The following is a 13,359-nucleotide window of genomic DNA, read 5'->3' as shown; positions in this document are numbered from 1 at the left end:
CCAAAAAAAAAATCCATCTCTTATAGTGCATCTTTCATTCATTCCCTAAACTCTCCAGAACTCCACCCATCCTTCAGCATCCTCAAACGTATTTTTTACTCGAAGGTCGCAAGAATCTCATTTTGCAAGAAATGTTCGTTTCCCATTAATCATACATTTTTCAAAATCCAATCTCACCCCTCCCCTCCAAATCTTCCCCATCACCCATCCCTTTCAAATCTTCCCCCTTGCCCCTCCCCTCCAAATCTTCCCCATCACCCATCCCTTTCAGATCTCCCCCCTTGCCCCTTCCCTCCTAAACTCCCCCCACACCCCTCCCCTCTGAGACCCTCCCTCACTCCTCCCCTCCTAGACTCCCCTCTAACCCCTCCTCCTCAAAGCGTCCTCCCCGCTTCTTCCCCCTTCCAACTCTCACCTTCAGCTCCCTCAACCTTCTGCCTCACTCTTCCCCCTCCTCAAACAACACCTCACTGCGCCTCACCCATTCACCATCAAACCTTTTGTCCGCCCCATACTTCCCTTTCTCCAAGCTGTTCTGAAATCTCTGACGCACCTTCAACAGCTCTCCCTACCTCTTCCTCCTCTTCCACATCATACCGTACCGCTCCCTCCCCCTGTTCTGTATCCGATGCTCCCCCTTCCTCTTCTTTAACAGTATGGACCTCAAACATCCGGGGCCTTCGCTCAAACTTGACTGATCTCTCCATACAGGTTGCTTCTGACAAACCAGACGTGATCTGCTTAACAGAAACTTTCCTCCTTCATGATGTCTCTGATTCCTTGGTATCTCTCCCAGGTTACTCCCTCCTCCGGTATGATAGACCTGAGCTTCGTCCTGGAGGGGGGGTTGCTATCTTTATAAAAAACTCTCTTCCTCACTCGCCCTGCACTGCCCTCTCTCCACCTCACCCCCAGGAATACCTTTGGCTACGGCTTCCCCTTCGCTCCCACCTTTTGTTCATATGTGTGTTGTACCGTCCACCAAACAGTGATGACTCCATCTACATCTCACTGTCTGATAATATGGACCAACTTCTATCTACCCATCCCAACTCTCTCTTCCTCATATGTGGTGATTTCAATTGTCACCATGCCAGTTGGCTGGGTGTGGGTACCTCTCTCACCAGCCATGGCTCTTCAGCAAAGGACTTCTGCGACTCACTGGGACTGACACAATCTGTCAATTTCCCGACCCGGATCTCAGTCAACGGAGCATCTTCTCTTCTGGATTTGGTTATGACAAACTTCCCTGAAAATGTCTGCTGCTCTTCTTCTGCTCCAATCGGCTCATCTGATCATGTGCTTGTCAAAGTGGACATCTCTCTGACCATTCTCAGAGAGCCTCCTCAGCGTCGACGAGTCTGGCATTTCACTCAGGCCAACTGGCACGGTCTTCAAGCAGCCATCAATCATCTGGACTGGTCTCCCATCTCTACCGCCTCTGACATCAGCTCATCCTGGGAATTCTTTCAAAGTAAATTGCTCTCTCTCATGCACAGATTTATACCATCTCGTCTTCAGTTGTCATACCCTTCCTCCCGTTCATGGTACACGGAATCTTGTGGTGAGGCTGTTGTCCTGAAACAACTTGCTTTCGTCTCCTGGAAAGCAAATCCAACGGAAGGAAATCTCATTTCCTTTCACAAAGCCCGAAACAAGTGTGTGTCCACCCTCAGGAGAGCCAGGAAACAATATCTCACCATTCTCAAGACCGAACTCTCTTATCTGTCTCCCTCTTCCAAATCCTGGTGGCGTCTGGTCAAATCTGTTTCTGGTGTTTGTTCCCCCTCCATCCCCTCCCTCACCTCAAACGGCTTAACGGCTGACTCCGCACGTGAAAAAGCTGAATGCCTCAACTCTGTGTTTGCCTCTAAATCTTGTGTCCCAAACCCATCCCTCTCTGTACCCACCGTACCCAGTCGTACCCAGCTGCTCCTGGACTCTGTGTCCTTTCCTCCTGACAAGGTGGAAAAGTTTCTGGCAACCCTCGACTCTGATTCTGCAACTGGTCCTGACGGCATCAGCCCACGGGTCCTAAAATCATGTGCTTCTGCACTTTCACTCCCTCTTTCTGTTCTCTTCACCCTCTCTTTTGCTCAAGGTCATCTGCCATCTGCTTGGAAATCAGCCAACATCACCGCTTTGCACAAAAAAGGTGCAAAAACAGATCCCAGCAACTACAGACCAATCAGCCTTCTCCCAATTATCAGCAAAGTCATGGAATCCATCATTGCTTCAGATATTAAATCTTTCCTCTTCTCCAATGGCTTGATCTCTGATCATCAATTTGGTTTCAGACCTGGTCACTCTACTCTGGACATGCTGCTTCTGCTTTCTCAACAATGGATGGAGGTCCTCAACGCCAAACAGGAAATTAGAGCTGTCTCTCTTGACATTTCACGTGCCTTCGATACGGTCTGGCACCCTGCTCTGCTCTCCAAACTCTCCTCCTTTGGTATCCATGGAAATCTCCACGCATGGCTGGCGGACTTCCTCTCTGGTCGTAGTCAACGTGTGGCCCTGAATGGGTTTCTCTCATCTCCTCTTCCTGTTCAGGCTGGAGTTCCCCAAGGTAGTGTTCTGGGCCCTGTGCTTTTTCTGGTCTTCATCAATGATCTCTCTGACTCTCTTGAAAATCCTCTCTATCTCTTTGCTGACGACTCTACTCTCTGTCGCTCCATTCCTCATCCCTCAGATCGGCAGTCTGCAGCCTCCTCACTCTCTGCAGACCTGGACAAAATCACAGACTGGTCAAACAAGTGGAACATGTCTTTCAATCCTGACAAATCTCACACTCTTACAATGTCTCTCCGAAAGGACCGACTGGACAACCCTCCCATCTACTTTCTCAACAATCCTCTCCAAGAAGTTCTGTCGCTCAAGCTTTTGGGTCTCACTATCTGCCATGATCTTTCTTGGCAAAACCACATTTCCAAGCTGGCCTCCAAAGCCAGTCGCCGACTGGGCATCCTCCGTCGTGCGAAGTCCTTCCTTGGCACACCTGAGCTCCTCACCACATACAAGGCTTTCATCCGCAGCTCAATGGAATACTGTTCCCCCCTCTGGGCTAGTGCTCCTGCCTCACACCTTGCTCGGCTTCACGCTGTTGAGGCCAAAGCTTTCAGAATCATTGGAATCTCCTGCGATGTAGTCAACGCCGAGGGCCTTTCACTCACTCACCGCAGGCAGGTTGGTGGTCTTTCTGTCTTCTACCGACTCCTCTCCGGCCTTGCTCCCCCAGCTCTCTCTGTGCTCTGTCCCCCCAATATTCCTTCAGGTCGCACAAGATCTGCCTGCAACCCTCTTCTGGTTAAACTGCCAAAGTCTAGGCTCTCTGCTCACCTTCACTCTTTCATTCCCCTTTTCTCCCGCCTCTGGAACAAACTCCCCCACTCCCTTCAATCCCACTCCTCCCTCCAGGTCTTTAAAACAGCTGTTCACCACCATCTCTTATCTTCCCCCATCGAAAACCTTGATCTTTTCTACCCCCGGTAATTCACCCCAGAGTCCTTGCAGTGTTCATATGTTTTAATCCTCTCCCACCTCCCCCCAAGTCCTCCCGATGTCCCTGCTCTCAAATGTTGTGTTTGTGTCCTTCCCCCTCTCTTTTGTGTCCTTCCCCCTCTCTCCCCATCTTGTCTACCGCTCCCCTTGTTTTTTGTGTTTTGTGTGTCGGTTTGTCTTTTTGTGTGATTAATGTTAGCTCTTTCACGAGCCTCGATCTTGTATACAAAAAAAAAAAAAAAAAAAAAAAAAAAAGGTGTTTGATGGGGTTGAGGTCAGGGCTCTGTGCAGCCAAGTCAAGTTCTTCCACACCGATCTCGACAAACCATTTCTGCATGGACTTTGCTTTGTGCACGGAGGCATTGTCATGCTGAAACAGGAAAGGGCCTTCCTAAAACTGTTGCCACAAAGTTGAAAGCACACAATCGCCTAGAATGTCATTTCCAGATGTCAAATAGATAACCACCACAATCGCCATTTCCTTTCACTGGATCTAAGGGGCCTAGCCCGAACCATGAAAAACAGCCCCAGACCATTATTCCTCCTCCACCAAACTTTACAGTTGGCACTATCCATTCGGGCAGGTAGCGTTGTCCTGGCATCTGCCAGCCCCAGATTCGTCCACCGGACTGCCAGATGGTGAAGCGTGATTTATCACTCCAGAAAACACATTTCCACTGCCCCAGAGTCAATTGGCGGCGAGCTTTACACCATTCCAGCAGATGCTTGGCATTGCGCATGATGATCTTTGGCTTGTGTACGGCTGCTTGGCCATGGAAACCCATTTCATGAAGCTCTCGACGAACAGTTGTGCTGATGTTGCTTCTAGGGGCAGTTTGGAACTAGGTAGTGAGTGTTGCAACTGAGGACAGACGATTTTTACGTGCTATGCGTTCCAGTGCTGGCGGTCCCGTTCTGTGAGCTTGTGTGGCCTACCACTTCACGGCTGAGCTGTTGTGTTGCTCCGAGACATTTCCACTTCACAGTAACAGCACTTACAGTTGACTGGTGCAGCTCTGGCAGGGCAGAAATTTGGCGAACTGACTTGTTGGAAAGGTGGCATCCTATGGCGGTGCCATGTTGAAAGTCACTGAGCTCTTCAGTATGGCCCATTCTCCTGCCATTGTTTGTCTATGGAGATTGCATAGCTGTGTGCTTGATTATATATACCTGTCAGCAATAGGTGTGGCTAAAACAGCCAAATCCACTAATTAGAAGGGGTGTCCGCATACTTGTGGTCATGCAGTGTATATATATGTATATATATATATATATATATACCCTGCAAAAAAGGAAACGCAAAAGCAGTAAAATCGTAAATATCTGACAGTGTTGCCGATATCCATACAAAATTTATACCAAAAATGAATTGGTCATTTTTGCATGGATTGGGATTGATTTGTGTGAAAAGAATGAGGTACTGCAGAAATTTGGCGAAAAGATGGAACAATCGCAAAAACACAACCACGTGAGAGCCTGGCGCCGAAACACACCAACATGACATGCACGTGCAACATCACATGTTGGGCTATAAAAACGTTGGGTTTTCATTTGCATGCCATCACAATCTTACAGCAAGTGAACAGCGAAAACATGCCACGACTCACGGATGAGATTCTTCGGCCACATGTCCTTCCCATTATGCAACAAGCGAACGTCATTTTCCAACAAGACAACGCCCGACCTCACACGGCAAGACTGACAACAGCTTTTTTGAGGAATCACAACATCCAGGTCCTGCCATGGCCCTCCAGGTCTCCAGATTTAAACCCAATCGAACATTTATGGGATGCACTGGATCAACGACTGCGAGCACGTCAGCAACAACCACAGAACTTCCGACAGTTGGCACAAGCACTGCAGGCAGAGTGGGTGAACATTCACCAGGCCACAATTCGGGATCTGATTGCTTCCATGGGACGACGATGCCAGTCAGTTTTGGACTCTAATGGTGGCCATACAAGATATTGAGCACAGATGACCTTCACCGTGAAAATCTACTGTTCCATGTGTGCCATATGGAACCTGGGTCAATGAGAATGATGTGTGCCAATTTTGAACAATCGATTACCATCTGTTGATTATTTATATGATATATAAAATATACATCTAAAATCACTTTTGCGTTTCTTTTTTTGCAGTTTTGCGTTTCTTTTTTTGCAGGGTATATATATATATATATTTATTTATTTATTTATATATTTATATATATACACACCTCTCTCTCTCTCCCTCTCTCCCTCTCACTGTGGTTTTCTTTACTTGTCCACATCTTTCATTTACAAACTCAAAACTCGGGGTACAAATACAATGTTGTGTGGGGGTAACATTGGCAAATATGGCCGTGGCCTCACGCGGGGGTTTGGGAGGTGGGGGGAGGGGGCCTTCCCCCTTCCTTCCCCTCCCCCTCATCTTCACCTTCCCATACCTTTCCTCTTCCCCTCCCCTCCCACTTCCTCTGCCTCCACACGTGTCACGTGCTCCTACCCTTCCCTCCCCTCCCGCCCTCCCCTTCCTTCCTCTTCCTCCTCCCTTCTCTCCCCCTCCTCCAAACAATTGGTCTGTCAGTGAAGTGACGGGTAGGCTCCGCTAGTAAGTCATAGATCATAAAAGTTGGAGAATTTACCTGTCTGTAAGGACAAGTTCTTTGCGAGTTTGTTCAATCTGTGATGAGCACTCAGTACAGCAAACCAATTTGTACTACATCCAATTGCTCCCCACTTATTGCAGGAGTGCTAATTAAACAGATAACCACCAAGCAGTAAGTATAGCTTGGATACTATTACACTCTTATACAATTTTTTTTTTAGCTCTTATACGAGCCTCGACTAAGTATCAAAAATATAAACCCCATTGGCTTATTCTTTTTGAAAGATGCTCCACAATTGAATTATAAATTGATTGGCCTGCTCTATGCCCCAATCTGAACGACACCGACAATCCAACCCAGACAAGACATTAAAATGGCAATTATGCTGCCAGGTTGAGCTTTCCTTTCTCCAAAAAATTTCACTGTTGGTTGCAAAACATAAATGTATTTGGTGATGCATGTTTGCAATAACATTAAGGCTGACATGGCTTACCTGGTGTCATTCTTCATTAAGGCAGCAAGATGCAATGGTGAGTTGCTCCATCTGACAGAACCAGAGCCAGTCCACTTGCAAGTAGGCAGACAAGCTGGTGAGTGATTCCCCCTCCCCTACCCCACCCCTCCCCCCTTCCCCACCCCTCCCCCTTCCAACCATTTATAAAAAGTGCTTTGTCCGAGTTCTGTTTAGTTACTGGATAGAGTAGCAAAGGACACTGAGGAATAACCCATTTATTTATTTCCATGCTTTTTATTGAAGGTGTTATGAGAATGAGAATTTGTGTATTTTTACCCCAAAGATGGATGGAGGTTATGTTTGTCTGGGAGCAGGATATCTCAAAGTTATGGATGGATTCAGACGAAAATTGGTGGACAGGTTGGGTATGTGACAAGGACGAAATAATTTGAGTGGCTCTTCACCATTGAAAGATGGGGGCCAAAAGCGATATATAGAATGATATTTCAAAAAGTTGTGGATGAGTTATAAAAACTTGGTGGATGAGTTGGTTAGTTGACGAAAACAAGCCGATTGGACTTTTGGTTCAGCTTTTTACATTCGACACCACCTTTTCACACTTAAAGCTATTTAAGTGCAATCAAAGTCAAAACAAGTACAGATACATTCAAAGTACACTGCCCCATGCCAAATAAATATCATGTCCTCCAGCGCACGGCATTGCGGGGGCTTGCTTAGTTAAGGATACGTTTGTGGCAATCAGGGTATATTGGTTTGCAGGTGTAAATTGCAAATAAAGAGGTTAGTTTTATATCACCAACATTGTGGCACATGTCATGTTTTCCTCATGTTTGGTTAAGTGGCTGTTTACTCCAACCACTCGTAATCCAGGTCGCAACCCTTCCAGCGAGTTGGGGTGTGGTTATAGCCTTTTGGGCATGGTTGCCCGATTACATGATGTGGTTGGTCATGACCCTTAGTTAGGGAATTTTAGCAAATTGTATTGACCAATGACCATCTGTGAAAAAATTGCTTACCAAAAAATTTCTTCACTAATGTATTCATCTAGGTGTCTACTAATACCTATCAATTAGTGCAAACCCAAATCCTTGTGGAAAATTCTGGGGAGCCAATCAAAGTTCGGGTGCTCAGAGGGCCTGCGCGAAAAAATCGGAAAATTAACTTTTGCCAATATTGACTTGTGGGATGTCTAACTAGGGGTTTTTTGGGGTGCTGAATTGATTCCAACCATTATTTTTGAGGAAAAATGAATCCCTGGCCATTTCAACTGCCATCAACCTGATCTGCGGAGACTTGGCAAGAGTCCCACTTGACCAGAAGCAGTACCCTTCAGTGGAGAGCATGACCAATACACAGAACCAGCTTGCTCTGATTCCCAACAGCCTACAGAAGCTACTGAAACCAATCGTGAAATCAGATGAAAAGGTAGCAGTCTGGGGCCAGAACCTACTGAAAGCCTACCGCCCTCGATCAGGAGTGATGCCCTCTCAACTCGGACTCACGATACAACTTGACCACATGTTTGGATCCAAGTGGTTGATTGACCGTTGTCATCACTTAGGATACTCTGAGTCATATGCTGAGCTCCATCGCTACAAGTATTGTTACTTGAATGTGAAAAACGGACTTGGGAGCATTGATCAGGATATCATGGTCACAGAAAAAGATGAAGCAGCAGCCGTAGAGATTGAGGAAGCAGAAGTCGATGCTGTCCTATCTCCAGAACAGGCAGAAGAGCAAGAGGAGAATAGTGATGAGATGGATGAGGGTTTTGCCGTCTTCGTTCCAGAAGAAAGCACAGTTCAGCAATGTGTTGGTGATAATATAGATCTGAACATTGTATCACTAAACAGGAACACAGCATTCCATGCTATGGGCGTCATCTTAGTGACATCTCCGGCCCCTGCAAAGAGACAAGAAGAGCTTCTTGCAACTATTCCAAGAAGGCAGATAACTGTTGAGGAGAAGGCAGCAACCCTCAAAGCAGCAGAGGTGAAGATTCTATCCTTTGTTCCAAAAAAGAAAGTAGGATTGGCAGACGTTAAGTTTGTTCCTGTTGCAGATCTTCATGTTGACCCTCCAGCCTTGCAGCCAGGGGACATCGCTTGGATGGCAGGATGGGCTATCAAGAATCTCAACCCCACATTCGAACATGCCAACTGGAATGGTTTCATGAAGTCATTATACAGACCTGAATGCAAGGAGAAGTCCCTCATTGAGTTTCTTCCAATCATCGAGGGTGACCCTAACGAGTACAGCACTATATACACCACGCTAATGGAATGCCTACGGTGCTGTCCGTCTCCTGCCCTCATAACATTCGACCTGCCTATATGGTTGAAAGCAACGCAGATAGTCCTCCAGTCTGAATTGCCCATCATCACAAGACTAGGTGGGTTTCACCTCCTGAAAAGCTTCCTAGGGTCCATCGGGATGGTCATGGCTGACTCTGGGTTGCAAGAGGTCATACAGCTAGTTTATCCAGGCAGCACCACAGCAGAACACATCCTCTCAGGCGGGGCTTATGCCAAGGCCATTCGGTTTCACCTTCTTGCATCTGCAGGAATTGCCAAGTTCGTGCTGAGAGGTGTCTTCAGTGCTCATGCTCATGTTCCATCTTTTCAAGCTCATGTTCCATAGGAAATCCTCCAAAGACTTGGAAGACTTGAGATTCGACATCTTCAGCAAGCGAGCTGCTACTGGGAGCATAAAACCTGAGAAACTCCCCCCGACAACAGGAGCTGCAGCACAGCACTCTCTCCGAGCTTACCTCCAGACTAGAGACTGGCTGATGCTGCAACGTCCATCGTTGGATGCCCGGGACTATGGATGGCAACTCACTGAGCAAGGATATGCACCAGTCCCTTCTACAGACCCCATTGCACCAGACTACCTCCTGACGTTTGCCAGCTGCAACTGTGCGGGGGACTGCAGCTCACTCAGGTGCTGCTGTAAAAAGCAAGGAGTCAAGTGTATTTCTGCTTGCGGCATCTGTCATGGTAACTCTTGCCTGAACATAAACCAGCTGGATGACAAGAGGAGTGAGAAAGATACTGGGGAGTTTGATGAATAAGGTTGTAAAAGCTGATGAAGCAACATTTCCATTGAGCACAGTTCTGTTAAAAATGTCAATAAAATACATTTTATATGATCATGGAGTGTTTTTTTCTCAAAAATAATGGTTGGAATCAATTCAGCACCCCAAAAAACCCCTAGTTAGACATCCCACAAGTCAATATTGGCAAAAGTTAATTTTCCGATTTTTTTCGCGCAGGCCCTCTGAGCACCCGAACTTTGATTGGCTCCCCAGAATTTTCCACAAGGATTTGGGTTTGCACTAATTGATAGGTGTTAGTAGACACCTAGATGAATACGTTAGTGAAGAAATTTTTTGGTAAGCAATTTTTTCACAGATGGTCAATACAATTTGCTAAAATTCCCTAACTACCTTGAACAAACGGCAGTATTACACCAATTATATTGTGTGTTAGCAATGTCATAGATTGGACATCATTCTTTCCTTTGATCGATTATCATTTTTCAATGTATCCTCTTCCTGTTTGTATAATTTGCCTGCTTGTTGGTTACATGTACAGAATGACGTCATATTGGTAATAAGTATCATAAGTATCATTTATGAAAGAATATTTAAAATGATGCTTGAAATACCATTGATATAACAATTTAGTGCTTTTTTTTTTCCTGCAGATGAAACTTCCGATACTGATAGTGATAGCTCAGGACTTAATATGAAAGAATTGGATGCTCCCATCAGACGGTGTCGCAAGATTCAAGCAGAATTTGTGGATAGGTTGATAACGGTGAGATTAAAAGGTGCAACAGGCTTCCCAAGCTCAAGCATCATTGTCGTCTGAAGGGTCGATTGTGGAACTTTTAAATGTCTCCGTTTGATAATATTTTGTAAAGTCTTAGACAAATAATTATTTAATTAAGTTAATCTTATCTCCATATTGTATACAATGGGTGTCACTAAGGTTATTTGCTTGACCAGGAAATAAATACATATTGATTATGTGATGCACCATACACTTTACAGAGCATTGGTGCTGCCGAATCAGTTTCTTGGAGAGGGTTATACTAGGTGGTTTGGCTTTGCCTTCCCAACGTTGTTTACCCATGCTCTATCCTTTCAAATGCTGAGAATCAAGCAAGGAAGGAGCAAGTACCTTTTTAAAGTCCTTGGTATCTCTCGACCGTGGTTGGATTTGAATCGATGACCTCCCAGACTCAGAACAGACGCTCTAACGTTGACATCTTGATGTTGAATGACCCCATCGGGTCTGGTGTTGTATGTATGTGAAGGAGTTTATGAATACATAAATCGGGCACACCAGACTTGCTGGGAATCATCGGTGGTTCTCAGAGATAGTCAGAGATTAGAAAGTATTTCATACACAGATAATGCTTCTTGAGACAATCTTTGCTGTTATCGATCTCATTGAAATTCATACATTCGGTGTTTGTTTTGTAGGTTTTTTTTTTATCCATTCGGTGTTTCTTTCTTTGCATCTCTATAAAATAATTATCTACATATTTCCCATAATCCTATTCATTATCTCATGAAATCTCGAGCCATCTTGCATCATCTCTGCTGCAACATGCTGTTCGGCCGGGAGCGATTTCTAACTGGATGTTCATCTGAACTTAACAAAGTGACAAGACCAGTCAGTGCTTGCTACATTGTGAGACCCATGACTGACATGCTGAGATACTTTGTCACCTGGGGTTTTTTAATGGATTGGTTTTTGTTATTTTTCTTCAAATGGACTCGCACATTTCTACGATCGATGAATACAGCTATTATTCGGAAGGAGCACTCATCTGCAATTTTTTTTTACCCCGCTTACATATACACAAGGGTCCGTATGAACGTAATGCCTCTTGTTATATTTCTAACAATATAATTCCAATTACAATGAGAATTACAGTGAATATGCATACATTTCAGAGATGCAGGCAGCAGCCTCTTCCCTTTCTTCAGACCTTGACAAAATTACAAGCTGGTCAAGCACTTGGAATATGTCTTTCAATTCAGTCAAATCTCACTCGCACTCTCTCTCCGAAAGGATCGTTTGGTAAACCCTACGACCTACTTTCTTGACAGTCTTCTTGAGGAAGTTCTGTTACTCAAGCTTTTGGTTCTCACTATCTGCCATGATCTTTCTTGGGAAAGTAACCCAAGCTGGCCTCCAAAGCCAGGTGCCGACTGGGCATCCTCCGTCGTGTGACGTCCTTCCTTGGTACTACTGAGCTGCTCACCACCTACAAAGCTTTCATCCGCAGCTTGATGGAGTACTACTCTCCCCTCTGGGCTGGTGCTCCTGCTTCACCCCTAGCTAGGCTTCATGCTGTAGAAACCAGGACTTTTAGAATCATTGATATCTCCCATGATGAAGCTGATTCTGATGGCCTTTAACTCTCTCAACGCAGGCTGGTTGGTGGGCGGTCTTTCTATCTTCTACCGACTCCTCTCTGGCCTTGCACCCCCTGCTCTGTCTGTGCTCTATCCCCCAAACATTCCTGCAGAACACACAAGGTCTGCCAGTAACCCTCTTCTGGTGAAACTGCCCAAATCGAGACTCACTGCTCACCTTCACTCTTTCATTCCGCTTTTTTCCCACCTAAGGAACAAACTCCCACACTCTCTTCAATCCCACTCCTCCCTCCAGGTCTTCAAAACAGCTGTTCTCCACAATCTCATATTTTCCCCTACCCAAAGCTTTGATCTTTTCTACCCCCGTTAATCCTCCCCAAACCCACCTCCTTCAAATTCCCTGTTTTCTTTCCTGAAAGTCCTTGTGGTGTCCATCTTGTTTATCCTGTGTACACTGCCCCAGCCCTCTCTCTCCACAGATCTAATGTTCCTGTTCCCTACTGTTGTTGTGCTTCCCTCTCTCTCCCACTCCCTTTATTATATTTGCTATGTTTTAGCTCTTACACGAGCCTCGACCAAGCATACAAAAAAACAAGCCCGAAAGTCTAACATCGGCGTAGCCGGGCTTGTTTGATACTTTAGTTGAAGAGGATAGTATGACCTGGGTGGGGATACCAGTTAGCAAATAATGTAAGTATTAAATTTTTTGAAGTACTGTAAGTCTCTAAGCTGTCTGTCGCCATGGAAGTGAAGAGATTGCATTGAGACACTGGTTTATTCCACATGTTTTGAGTCATCCATGAATCGTACACTGCTTCAATCAAGTAATTTTGCATGCATGACAAAGGGATTGAATGTTATGATTATATTGTCTTGTTCTCGGGGGCTAATACCTCTGGGGACAAATAACCGATCAAGTTTTACACTCCGAGGCGTTCAATCCAAAAATGGCGAACCTTCTTTACACACGAGGGAAAGGAGAGTGACGAACGCTTCTACACGGATTCCACTGGACGTCCTCGAACCACGATAATCAAATCAAACAGACATGTAATTAAAATGCAACAACAAAAGGGTTTAATAAAAATAATGCCAAGAAACAAAGAAATGCACGGTAACCAAAATGCTAAATTGAGGGACCCTCCATACAGACTCGTATACAACACAAGGGGATATAAAAGAATGAAAGTAACAAAATGTCGTGAGGTGTGTTTGCCTGATACTCAGCTCCGGCCTCGACGAGCACTTTGGTGGGATCGGTCGACGAGAGGACAGCACGTCGAAGCGCTCAACCAATGGCGCCGGTCAATCACGCGAGCACTGAGCCGTGCTGCAGGCAGCCAAATGCCTCAGCGCTCTATCCCGGGCCAGCCATCACAACACGGTCCCCAGCTA

General features: G+C 45.6%; 1 protein-coding gene across 1 annotated transcript in view; it reads left to right on the top strand.

The window, feature by feature from the left end:
- CPLANE1 (ciliogenesis and planar polarity effector complex subunit 1) overlaps positions 1 to 13,359 on the top strand; it is a 218,550-nt gene that overhangs the window by 191,533 nt on the left and 13,658 nt on the right. The window contains exons 28-29 of the mRNA XM_078778809.1: positions 6,609 to 6,684; positions 10,278 to 10,390. Of these exons, the coding sequence (XP_078634935.1) occupies positions 6,609 to 6,684; positions 10,278 to 10,390 (189 nt within the window). The remainder of the gene's footprint in view (positions 1 to 6,608; positions 6,685 to 10,277; positions 10,391 to 13,359) is intronic.

This window comes from Myxine glutinosa, chromosome 1 (genome assembly GCF_964187855.1).
Source record: "Myxine glutinosa chromosome 1, kmMyxGlut1.1, whole genome shotgun sequence".
Classification (NCBI taxonomy): domain Eukaryota; kingdom Metazoa; phylum Chordata; class Myxini; order Myxiniformes; family Myxinidae; genus Myxine; species Myxine glutinosa.
The sequence above is the reverse complement of the archived record's forward strand: the minus strand, read 5'-3'. Positions and strand labels throughout refer to the sequence as shown.